Here is a 12,932-nt window from a genome sequence, read left to right on the forward strand (position 1 = left end):
CCATCATAATGGAGAAATTTACCCACCCACACCGGGAATTGCTAACACCTTTCAAAATAAAGCACACTTTCTAAAAAAGATTTCAAGCTACACAAAGTAAAACAGGAAAACAGAGATTTTTTTTTAACCTAAAATAACACAGATCATGAAATAAAACAATAACAAAATGTGTAAAGCTTGGTCAAATCAAACAATATTGACACAAAATAAATTAGTCTACTATTCGGACTATTCGGACTTCAAAATAAACGGTCTGAAAAATGTTTTAGAAAAGACATTCGGACTGCTTTAGGACTCAGATCTGGAGACACAAAAAAATGACTTGATCAGAATAAGTTAAAGAGGATTGTATGGAGTAAAAGGCAAAGGCATGAGTGATAGTTTTAAAATCTAAAGACTTAAATTCAAATTGTATCCTCTATTTAACTGCAAGCTAAAAAAGAAACAGACGACTTTGGACGATGTGAGCAAAGATCTAGAAATTAGGGATGTCCCGATCCGATTTTAAAATCAGATATCGGTCCGACATTAGCCCAAAAGAATATCCGATTATATCGGCCGGCATTTAAAATCTCCGATATCCTCATGCTGATAGAAACACTCTGCTTTTATGAGTTTTTGTTACTCATCAGTTAATTTTACAGGGGTCATTTTTTTGTACCTTTTGTTGTTAACTTTTTTTCCCGTTAGGTAATATTACTTGACCCACCCAGCCTTCCTAACATTATACACTATAAATGTATTCACACTAATATATCAGGTCAATATCGATGTCAGCCAATTCTCAAAGCTGCAAAATCGGTATCGTATCGGAAATGGAAAAAGTTATATCATTAATAGAAACCTTTGAACTAAACTAAGAAACAGGAATAAGGGCCTGTTGGACAATACAAAACAACCACAGACAAGAGCGCAGTCCAATAACTTAGCAGATCAGCTGTGTAGATGATCTTAAGGAGTTAACTCACATATACTAACATAAATTTTTATATTAAAATATCTAAGAAGAAAAGTCTTAATAAATGTAGCTCTGATAATTAATTATTACACATAGCTTTTAGTTTGTTGAATTATAAATCTGTCTACATCCTTGGGGGGGAGTGGCGGCCTAGTGGTTGGGAAATAGAGCTTGGAATCCAGAGGTTCTGTGTTCAAAACCCACTCCCACAGACTGCCTCTCTGGGTCCCTGAGCAAGACCCTTAACGCCACACCGCTCCCTGGGCGCCCCATGATGGCAGCCCACTGCTGCCCAAGGGGATGCGTTAAATGCAGAGATAAATTTCTCCAATGTGAAATCAATAAAGTTCAATTATTTTTTATTATTAACATAAAAATGTCTAAAAAGAAGTCTTAATAAATTTAGCCCTGATAATAAATCACTGTAAAAAGAAATACATGTTTTGTTTGTCTAATTAAGGACCCTTGCTGTTAATTATTACACATAGCTTTTTGTTTTTTGAATTATAAATCAACAAAAATCTTATAAAATCTTTTAATTTGAAATATATAACCGGAAGTGATAGAGTATTAAATTCTGAGTCTGACGCACTGAGCCCATTAAAGCTGCGGCAGAACATCAGCGGTACCACCTGATCCAGAGGCAGCAAAAAAGAAACCGGCGGAAGAAATACAGAGAAAAAATATCTGACACATCCCATCATAAACAGGTAAAGATCTTCCTCCACTGATCTTTTATACTTTGATCTTTTTTTTTTATTTTTTTAGACTCTGCAACTGAGGTAATTTTAAATGATCAAAGGTTATGGTCTACAACTAAAACAAAAGGATATAAATTCTTATTATTCTAGGTTTCTAGGTTTTATTTGTTGATTAAACCTTTTTGATTGGATGTGTAATTCGGGATTTTCTTGTCTCAGTCGTGATTTCTGCCTGCAGCTCCGCGGGCCAACGCCTTAAACTGCTGCTGAAACACTGCAGCCAATAAAAATCAGCATCCAAGGCTGTTATAGGTGACAGATTTTAACCCACATCTTTGTTTTTCTGTTGCTGCCCACAAGGTGGGTTTTTTGTTGGTCCCTTGACGCATGCAGGACGCGCGTTTCCAGGAATAAAAGCAGCCTGAAATAAAACCCCAGATATCTGAGCGTTATTTCCGTCTTCTGAGACGCGCTGACCCGGTTTTTGTTCCAGTGCCAGAAATAATCCCCATCAGTCAGAAATAGGGCTGACTGATACAGAACCACGCCCAGAGGGACAGGCTGGGGTCCTTCAAACAATAACCATCCCTATCATCTTCTAATTTAACGGATTAAAGACGCTTATTTTTAGTCTCAGTTGGTCACTGCTATGCATGACCTCAGCATATTCTATTCTAATTATTATAAAGGTACCCTGCATTTTAAATTAACAAAGCTTGTCTGGCTTATATATAGGCTGCATTTATACCCTTTCTACACCTGTTTTAATTGAACACTCAAATTTGCTCTAATGAGCACCATCTCCATCTGATACAAACACAAGTGAAAACAGGATGTACATTCACATCTGGCCTATTTTAACTTATTGGACCAATATCAATGTGTAGAAAGAAAACACCTGATATGGTCCCCTATTGATTTTAGGGGGCATCCTAAAATTAAAGATAACAAATCTGGGCGTGCCATTCTGTTCAGATCCTCCCCAAACTGCTTTAATGTGCTTTACTGCACAATTTTTGACTCGAAATCACATAAAAAGCATGCACATTCTCTAAAGGATGCTTTAGACCTTCTACTGTTATACGTAGTGTTGCACCGTTGCCATTTTTTGGCCCCAATACTGATTCCTCGCTGTGCAGTATTGCTGATACTGATACCATACCAATACCATCTATTTGAAATTAATGTGTGTGTGTTTACATGAAGAACTGCATGCTACATGGATGTAAAATAATTGCAATCTTGGATTTGTCAAGCTGTTGCTTACCTTTGTGAGGAAAAAGACTAATACAAAGGGAATCCAGTAGAACATTTTATTGCATACCTGGAATGGGTGACAATAGTTGAATAAACTTTTGGCTCTCAAAATGGTATCGGTGCCCTATTTGTTGGTACTCGACCATACCGATTCCACCAGTTTAGTGCTGGATCGGGGCCCCACCTGATACTGGTATCGGTAGAACACTATATAACAGTTATGCAAAGATTATTTTATTGGAAGTTAGATTATATAATGAATACATTTTCAACAATAAAGTAGAAAAAAGTTTTCCTAGATTGTTCTAGAGGTGATGAATGAAAGTGAGTTGAATTGAATTTACAGAGAATTCTGGGTAACAGCTTAAATATCTGTTAAACTGAATTATATTTTCCATTCATTTAAAATCTGTAGAAAAATTATCTGAGAACCTACACCAGTGTTTTCCCAATATATTTGCATGCATTGATATTTTGTATCAGTTTTGCAAGCTCACAAAATAAAATCCTAGTATGAGTTAAAAAAAAAAGGCTGAAAATTACACCACTAGACTATTTGATGCAGAAGTATCACATCAGATAAAGTTGAGATATCTGGACCCCAAAGCAGATGATGTTTGGCATAGATTAAAAACAGTACTGAAAGAAATTTATCTTAAAGCAACTGAAATACAAAGAGGTGGAAGTGTCATGGTTTTCACACACCAAACACCCAAATTTTAATATTTATATAATTTTATTACATAACTTCCCATTTACTTCTATAGATGCTTTTAAAACCTTTCAAATAAACCTTATGACGCCTGCTCAGTTATTGGAGCTTATATAAAAATGCATAATTGTGAGGTTCATTTCTTGAGAATTAATAAAGTATAATTTCTCAAAACTAACTCTGAGTTTAGTTATTTAAAAAATATTAAGTTTATTGAATTGCACAATAATTAGGGTTAACTTTATTCAATTCAAACAATAAGCTTAATTTTTTTTTTTTTTAGATAAATACACTTTTTTAATTTTTTTAATTTTAGTAAGTATACTCCGTTAAAACTAAATGCATAAACCTGATATTTATGTTTTTCAAATAAATATGGTTGATTATAAAAATCAGTATGCATCATGTAAGGTTTATTGAATGTTTGTGTTAGAATTATCTAATAAAAAGTACAGGTCATGTTTAGTGGTGAGAATCAAATGCAGGCAGCAATTATAGACCAAACAAAAAAAAGTTTATTAAAATAATACTAAACAGGAGAGAGGTGATCAGGGTAGGCAGTCCATTCCGCACTAGAAGAGTGGAAGTGTAGTCGCTGTTCCAGCATTGAAAAATGTTGTAGGGTGGACAGGCAGGTGGCAGATCTGAGGAGCAATCAGATGAATGTTTGCAGGAGGGCAGAGACAGCAGTCAGCAGGACTTCCAACACAAGACTTCAGTAGGGACTAGGCCAAGAAACCAGAGAAGAATCCACGAGAGGAACTGCAGGGGAGGACAAAGTCAGAAAGCTAGTATTAAGCTACTTTTAGCACAATATAAGCCCAAAAGGCAACTGAGGGAGCTGTTTACCACAGGATGTGATTTAAGCGTCAGGCCTCTTCTTCTTCTTGTGAGGTTTTATGGCGGTTGGCAAACTAGTGAAAAAGTGCATTACCGCCACCAACTGATACGGATTAAAGCAAGGAAACAGGAAAAGACTCATCCCAGAAACAAAAAAAAAAACTGTTTAACTTAACCCAACATAATAAATACTTGATCATTTGCACTAATAATTTTAATCTATCTTTAAATCATTGTCACTCTGCCAGTTCCTAATGGTCTTATTCGTTTTCCTATCATGCTCTCAACCAGTGGCGGATCTAGGGGGCGGCTACTTGGGCTGCAGCCCCGGATGTTTCCCCCAGAGTCCCGGATCTCGCTTCTGAGCTGATCTGAGTAAAATGTGCAGTATTGGAATTCACCAGATGGTGGCAGCATGCACAGCAAAGCAGCCTGTAGCATTCCCGTGCAGAAGAAGAAGTTCTCACCAATGGCTGTTGCTAATTAATTGTTACTGGTGTTCCAGGGATGTGAAGCTCTGACTGACTTCCAGACGTTGTTTTTCCCGGTGTTCTATGGAATTCTGTTCCCCTTGTGTTGGGAGCGCATTGAAGCCAGACAGGCGGACATGGCGGATGGAACCATTTTCACGACGGGTCTGATCGATTTCTCGCTAAAATCAGCTATAATTATGTCACGGTTGTAACATCCAGTTTAATCAGCAGCTGTTGTTTACAAAATTGTAAAATAAATAAATAGACGAGGTCATTTTAAGCTATTTTGTGTTATTTTAAACGCCAAGAAAATCGTCTTTTTCCATCTTCTGTCACCTGACAGAACCTGACAGAAATAAAAGTCAGTCACCAAACACAGTTTTCCAACAAGTAGTGAGTATTTATCATTTTTCATTGCTGATATCAGAGGATGGAAACTGGCTGATAGCAGGACACAAATATTCCTGAAAAGATGAGAGTGTAGACTTTCTGATTTATCCCCTTCTAATGTAAAATATGACAGATTACTGGATTAAGGACATTCCTACTACATGATATCACAAACAATTTTTGAGAATCTGGAAACAGATGCTTTTTACTTCCCAAAGATATGGGAGGAGGAGAGACTTGATGTTTCAGCTGCCTGAAATAATCTGTTCCTCCTCCATAACATGGGAAGAAATTAATTTACCTGCAGGACTTTAACTGTGTTTATTCATATTCCTCTGGATTTGGTGACATTTGATAATTATTTGCCAAAGTTATGAGAGGGAAATTGTATATTTTAGCCACCTGATATAATCAGTCCCCCCTTTGATGATTTTTATGAAATATATTTTCTGTTTAAATGTTTATCTAACCATTCACATATATTCCAAAAAAAAGTTCAAACCAAAACCACTGGACATTGTTTTCCAAGTTTGAAGATGTTTCTCAATTCAAAATGTCTGGAGCAATGCCACTGCAGATATTTGGAATTGAGAATTAAAATACATTAAATAAAGATAATCAAACCAACAACTATTTTGGATTTTAAAATATAAAATAATAAATGTTTTAAACATAATATATGAAAAATAATGACAGTTTCAAAGGATTTGTTTATTTTTTTCCCCCATGTTATGGGGAAACAGATTATATCAGGTGGCTAAAATATATTATTTCCCTCTGATAACTTTGGCAAATAATGATCAAATGTGACCAAATCCACAGAGTTAGTTGTTGATGAAGAGAGGAATAAACACAGTTAAAGACTTGCAGGTGAATTCATTTCTTCCCATGTAATGGAGGGGGAATTATGTGTGATCGCATGTAGTATAGTAGAAATTTCTTTAATCCAGTAATCTGTCATATTTTACATTAGAACGGGATTTAGAAGAAAGTCTACTCTCTCATCTTCACCCTCGGGGCTAAGCCCCTGACCTCCTACAATCCTAGATCCTCCCCTGCTCTCAACTATTTCCTGGTTTAAATCTTTAACTTCCAGATACTTTTCTGCAGCTTTTACTATTATTTTGATTTTTCTGATTTTTCTTGTCGTCTGTGCAGTACAATTGATCACTTCAACCATGAAAAGGACAAAATCTTTTTAACAATCAGTGAATCTTGTACAATTTTGGGACATTTCTCCACAGGTTTTGAGTTTGCCATGTTTTGAACTGTTGGTTTGATTTTTCCAAATGAGATGGGATCCTTTTTGCAGCTTCAGCATAAGTTATTCCGAGCTCAAATTTATTTATTTTTTTATTTCCTAAGACCTTTTGCTTACTTCACAGCCGCGATATGCAGCAGTATGTTCTCCACCACAGTTACAGCATTTGATCTTAGCTTCTTTCCCACATTTTCCATACTCATGCTCTCCAGCACACCTTCCACATCGCTGTTTTCCTTTACATACTGCTGCTACGTGTTCGAATTTTGGGCATTTGAAGCATCTCAAAGGTGAAGGGTTGTAAATTTAAACATTGCAACTATCAGGCCTCCGGAACCCACTCTTTTAAGCTCTGGATAATCAACCCTGATGAGGCACAGCTGGGGGTCAGACCTGTCACATGCTGCAAAGGGAGGAATGGAAAAAAAAAAAAGAAACACGGGGCATAACAGTACATGGGAATTTGTTATGTAATAAGTTTATGTAAATCATAAAATTTAGCTGAAGTGCTTTTGAAAGTATGTGATGACATCACCATTGGTTTCTGCAGGGTGTTTAAAGAAAATGTGAGACTGAACCTACTGACTGAACAACCTACAACAAGACAATACACAAAACATAGAGTCAGGGCCGGGGTCCTGATCCAAATGAAATGATACAGTGACACAAAACTGCACAATATATGGAGATGCATATTATAATATATATTATTTAAATTAAGATTTTTGAATGCAACAGCATGCAGGTATATTCATACTGATTTTAATCTTTATCCAGACAGTGAAACGATGGAGAAATCTAGCAGCCAGTACGACTCGTTCCTCTTCTGGAGGCAGCCCATCCCGTCCCTCGACCTGTCGGAGCTGGAAGACCTGGGATTTACCGTCAGCCAGCTGATGAGCAGCAGCAAAGCAAAAGATAAGACGTCCCAGCTGCGTGGACGAGACGACGACGTGAGCGGATTGGTCTATAGAGTGTTTTGGTTCATTGGGTAGTGTTCTCTCCTGAATGAGCGGCTCATTTACTGTTGTTTTTTTATGCTTTTTTCCCTGCAGGATGCGCTCTCTGAGTTTTCCTCCTTTAATTACTGGAGAGCTCCAATCGCTGATGTGGATGCTCTGCTGGCTGACCTGAACCTGCTGCCCTGAACCCAGATCAGTCCTACTTCATCCAAACCTATAATAGGAACTTTACCTGGAACTCTAACTCTGCAGACAGACTAAAGTTAATCATGATGATTATCCATGTTTCTTTATTTGCAGCCAAGTTCGTCCCAGTTTCAATATTTATTTCTGCTTTTCACAAGATTCAAGACTCTACGAACCCTTCATGTACATTTGGGGTTTAATTCCAAACACAGGCACGAGGTTAAACCCTGAATTTTAATTTAATCTGTTTTTAACTGCAGGATCAAATAAGTCTCATTCATCTGGAATGAATAAGACTTTGGTTTTTGCAAAATTTGTTAATATTTTTTTTTTTATATTTATGCCTTTTTTTGTCTAATTTGATGCTGCTTTATGAACAGCTAATTCCCCACATTTCTATTTATTTATTTATTCATTTATTTATTTCACCTGCTGTTGTTGAGCATGACTGGAACTTCAGCAACAGATGCCATATCAGAAATAAAATGCTTTAAAAAAATATATGTATAAATGCTTTGAAGGTTTTTTTGTTGTTTGTTATGGTTTAAAAAAAAAAATAGAAGATTTTAAAAGCATTTAAATTGCTCACTAAATGCAAAACATTGCAGTTTATGTACAACATTAAAAGCATTAAAAACTCATTAGTGGGTTTATTTCTTAAGGTATCACCCACCTTTTTGAAGCTTATTCATGGGCACTAAGTCAGACGAAGGGCCGCATTACGCTCCTATGAACTGGAGTTAAGCTATACTTCATGTATTAAAAAATATTAAAGTTATTAAATATTAAAGCTCTAAAAATGCAAGTGTGATTAAAAAACACAGCAACAGGATCAAATAAAAGCTCACTGGGGAATTGTACTATTTTTTTTAAAGGGGCCTGTGGGCCCCCCCGGTGTTGACCCCTGCTTTGGATAACCTCAGTTAACACAAGGAGCAATTTACAAATTATTATCCCATTTAAGAATAACAAAATGAAGGTAAAATATTTTTTTAATCCTTTCTTAACAGATTATTCTTTTTCTCATCAGTTTATTTTCTTTATGTTGTCAAATAGTTTCTATTTGGCTGACTTATTGATTCTGTACATCTGGATGTAATCAGGCCTGTCTGTGGGTGCTGAAATGTAACCAAAGATGGTTTTATTCACAGGTAAATTAATTTACAGCATAGGAATGGATTACTTAAAGTGAGCAAAACTCTGTAACTTAGTTTAAGCCTTTAAAACTAAAGATCATAATTTCCCAAATGTTTAATAAACTATCCATAGAGCATACAAACAAAAAATGTGTTTTCACATCACAAAGCAAAAAAAAAAAAAAAAACATAAATTTGTTTAAAATAAAACACCTAGAGTTTGATAAATGCTATACATTTTTTAGCAAAAAAAAAAATCTATTCTCTCCAAATATGTTAAGATTTTACATACTTTAGGATACTGCAGCATGAGGGACTGACCTGGGATAAGTGGATGTGAACACATTTATCCTTCAAATTAATTTAAAAATTGCATTTAATGGGAAGGGCTAAAAATCCTTTTGATCTTTTTTCTCTTTTAGTTGTTTTTTCCCTTTGCGATTCATTTGGTATTTTTAACCGAATTGTCCTTTTATGATGATGTGATAATTTGCATAAAAGCTCTAAATAAGGTAAAAATATTAGACCAGTGTTTTTATCAGTTTCTCTTGTTCTAAAGATATATCGCCTGAAGAATACAACTGATGAACCTACAGATGTGAAGATAGCAGAGGTCACCATTCTTCAAAGAACTGAGCAAACAATTATCCTTTTTTATTAACAACTTTTATTTTGACAGGTAATATAATTTAGGTTAGTTCTCTCCATGAAAAGAGAGACCAGTAACACAGAAACAACACAAAAATAGAAAAAAAAGCATCCTGATATTTAAAAAGTAAATCTTAGCCTCCAAAAAAAAAAAAAAAAAAAAAAAAAAAGGGTTAGAAACAAAAATGAAAAAAAAAAAAAAAAACTTGTGCAAACTGAAAAAAAATGAGAGAAAAAAAACTAGGTGTGTGGATTGTGGCTGTAATAATCTACAGATGATTTTGTTTACTATAATTTAGGTGTTGAATGTTACATACTTAAAAATAATAAAGCTGGACAAAACATTTCTTAAGCTTATCTGGAAAAGGGAGATGGCAATTATTACCCCGCCGTCTGCCAAAATAATTCATAAGATTCCACATCTCAGAAAATAAACTTCGATTTCACACAAACAAAAAACATTACATGAAATAAAAGGCAAGCTGATAAACAATTTACAGGAAAATTTCAAAATTAGGCAATTTACATGTATGATTTCAGTATTTTTGATAGAAAAGATTACATTTTTAGATAATAATAAACGATAACTATATTTTAAAATTAAAGTAAGGAAAACAAAGCACTTTATTGAAGGAGTTAAGGTAATTAAAATACAAGTTTCCTCAGACGTGAATTAAACTGTAAATTTTGTAAGTCACACAGCCAGAGCAGGAATTTGCTCGTTTTCGTCCTTTTTTTTTTTTTTTCAATGAACTTTATTTAAATGAAATTAGTATACAACAAACAGTATAATGAACAATACAACATTCAAGCAATACAACCAGGGGTGATTAGATAAGAACATGCAAAGACGTACACATCGAGATTGTCCTTTGAGCCTTTTGATTTGTAGAGTCTGTTATTGATTTGACATATAGACCCATATCTTTAATGAAAAAAGAAAAACAAGGTGTCCTATTAGCAAACTTGCATTTATGAATATAATATTTAGCAAAGAGTATTAGTAAGTTTATTATAAAGAAATGATCAGCAACCTTTCTATGAAATCTATAGAAACAAAATAAAAAATTTTCCCAGCATAAAGAAAAATTGTTTAAGATATGGTCAATAATAAACCTGCTAAATTCAGACCAAAACCTTTGTATAACAGGGCAGAGCCAAAAAAGATGTGTCACATTTTCTGGATGGCCCTCACAGAAAGTGCAATTAGTGTTTATGTCGCGTTTATATTTTATCATATAATGTTTAGCAGGGTAAATTTTATGGAGAATTTTAAATGACACTTCCTTCACCTTGTTTATAATTAAATATTTATGGGGGATCATCCAAACAGTTTTCCAGTGAATATCTGGGATATAACGGCTCCAATAAAATGTTATGGCTGGACGAGAAACAGTAAGTTCTTGGAACAATCTGCGTATTCTCTCATTGCTTTTCCTAAACTCCATTGAAAAACAGCTTTTTCCCACAGATGATTCGGTTAGAGCAGGGATAAAAGGAGGAACAGACAGAGTATAATTAGTGTTTTTAAACAACATTAAGGTGCCCAAAGGTACAGCATTAACCACCATGGAGAATTCCTGGATACTAACTGGAAAATTATATGTCGAGCAGAATTCATTGTAATTGATTAATCGTCCTTCTTTATTAATCAGCTGAGCCATCAGTAAAATTCCATTTTGAACCCAGGTTTCAAGATAGAGTGACCTGTTTTTAAATAGAATATCTCTGTTGTTCCAGATGAGGTATTTGTGAGGTGAGAAGTTATGTTTATAAATGAGCGTCCACGCTAAGAACACCTGCTTATGGAAAGATGAGAGTTTTACAGGGAGTTTCTCAACATTGTAATTACAATGTAGAATAAAGTTGAAGCCACCAAAGCATGAGAAAATGTGTTGTGGTATAATGTTCCAGATAGAGGTTGGATTCTTAAGGAAGTGTTTAGCCCATTTAATTTTAAATGTGTTATTTAGGGTAGAGAAATCCAGAAAGTTAAGTCCACCTGATTCATAATTATTCATAATAACACTTTTTTTGATATAGTGAGTACGATTTTTCCATATAAAATTAAGAAGCATACGATCAATATCTTTACAGATTTTATTGTCTAAATGTAAGGCGAGAGCAGCATAAGTCAGTCGGGATAATCCTTCAGCTTTAGAAATCAAAATTCTTCCTCTAAGAGATAAATCCCTCTGAAGCCACTGGTTCAGTTTATTTTTGGTTTTCTGTATAATTGGTATGAAATTAGAGGAGCATCTTAACTTCTGGTCTTTAGAGATTAAGATTCCTAAATAAGAAACTTCTTGTTTAATAGGAATATTGCAAATATCAATAGCATGACAATCCTTAATCGGTAGCAATTCACATTTTTTTTAATTTAAAAATAAGCCAGAGGCTTTGGAAAAAGTATTAATCACCTCTAAGGCCAGAGGGATCTGGTTTGCATTCCTTAAAAATAGTGTGGTATCATCTGCCAGCTGGCTGATTATGAGTACTTTGTTAGGTAAGCTGATTCCATGTACGGCACTATTGGAGATATGAGTTGTAAGGATTTGAGAGCAAAGTAAGAATAAATAAGGTGAAACGGGACATCCTTGACGAATGCCACGTTTTTTTAAGTCAAATCTTGGGGTGGTGCCGTTTGGCAATTTAATAACACTATTGGAGTTGGAGTATAATGTTCTGACTGCATTACAAAAAAAGGGGCCAAAACCAAATTTTATTAAAGATTGAAAAATGAATTGATGTTCTATTGTGTCAAAGGCCTTATAGAAATCAAGGAAAAGAATAAAACTTTCATCAGGCACTAGATATGAATAATCAAGTAAGTCTAGAACAAGTCTAATATTGTTAGAGATGTGTCCGTTCCTCATAAAGCCTGATTGTGTCTCATCAATAACTGTGTCCAAAACCTCTTTAAGTCTGTAAGCAAGTATTGAAGCCATAATTTTATAATCATTATTGAGTAGACTTATAGGTCTCCAATTATCAATAAATAGAGGGTCTTTGTTTGGTTTTGGAATGAGTGTTATTAGGCCTTGAGTCAGGGTAGGAGGGAGAGTGTTGTTCTCTATACTTTCTAGAAATACCTGTAAGAGAAATGGAGCTATATGCTTAGAGAATGATTGATAAAACTCAGCAGATAAACCATCTGTGCCGGGGGATTTATTGGCCTTGAGTGCATTAATGCACTTAGAAATTTCCTCCACGGTAAAAGGGCTGTCACAGTAGTTTTTATCTTCTACAACAATAGTTTGTACATTTCTTATTTTGTTAAGGAATGATTCTGATATCTCTTTATTATATTTTGAGCTGTATAAATTAGAGTAAAATTTAGTACAAAAGGCTGCAATTTCTTTAGGATTGTTTGATATAATGTCATTGATATTTAGTTGGAAAATAGAG

At 34.7% G+C, this 12,932-nt stretch overlaps 1 protein-coding gene across 1 annotated transcript; it reads left to right on the forward strand.

Annotated features, from left to right (window-relative positions):
* Positions 1–1,528: 1,528 nt before the first annotated feature.
* mllt11 (MLLT11 transcription factor 7 cofactor) lies at positions 1,529–8,239 on the forward strand. Its single transcript, XM_038302157.1, has 3 exons — positions 1,529–1,668; positions 7,370–7,545; positions 7,648–8,239. The coding sequence occupies exons 2-3, from the start codon at positions 7,381–7,383 to the stop codon at positions 7,738–7,740; spliced, it is 258 nt and encodes an 85-aa protein (XP_038158085.1). The 5' UTR covers positions 1,529–1,668; positions 7,370–7,380; the 3' UTR covers positions 7,741–8,239.
* Positions 8,240–12,932: the final 4,693 nt, after the last annotated feature.

The sequence above is a fragment of the Cyprinodon tularosa genome, unplaced genomic scaffold (assembly GCF_016077235.1).
Source record: "Cyprinodon tularosa strain WSP-4 unplaced genomic scaffold, ASM1607723v1 ctg483, whole genome shotgun sequence".
Taxonomy (NCBI): Eukaryota; Metazoa; Chordata; class Actinopteri; order Cyprinodontiformes; family Cyprinodontidae; genus Cyprinodon; species Cyprinodon tularosa.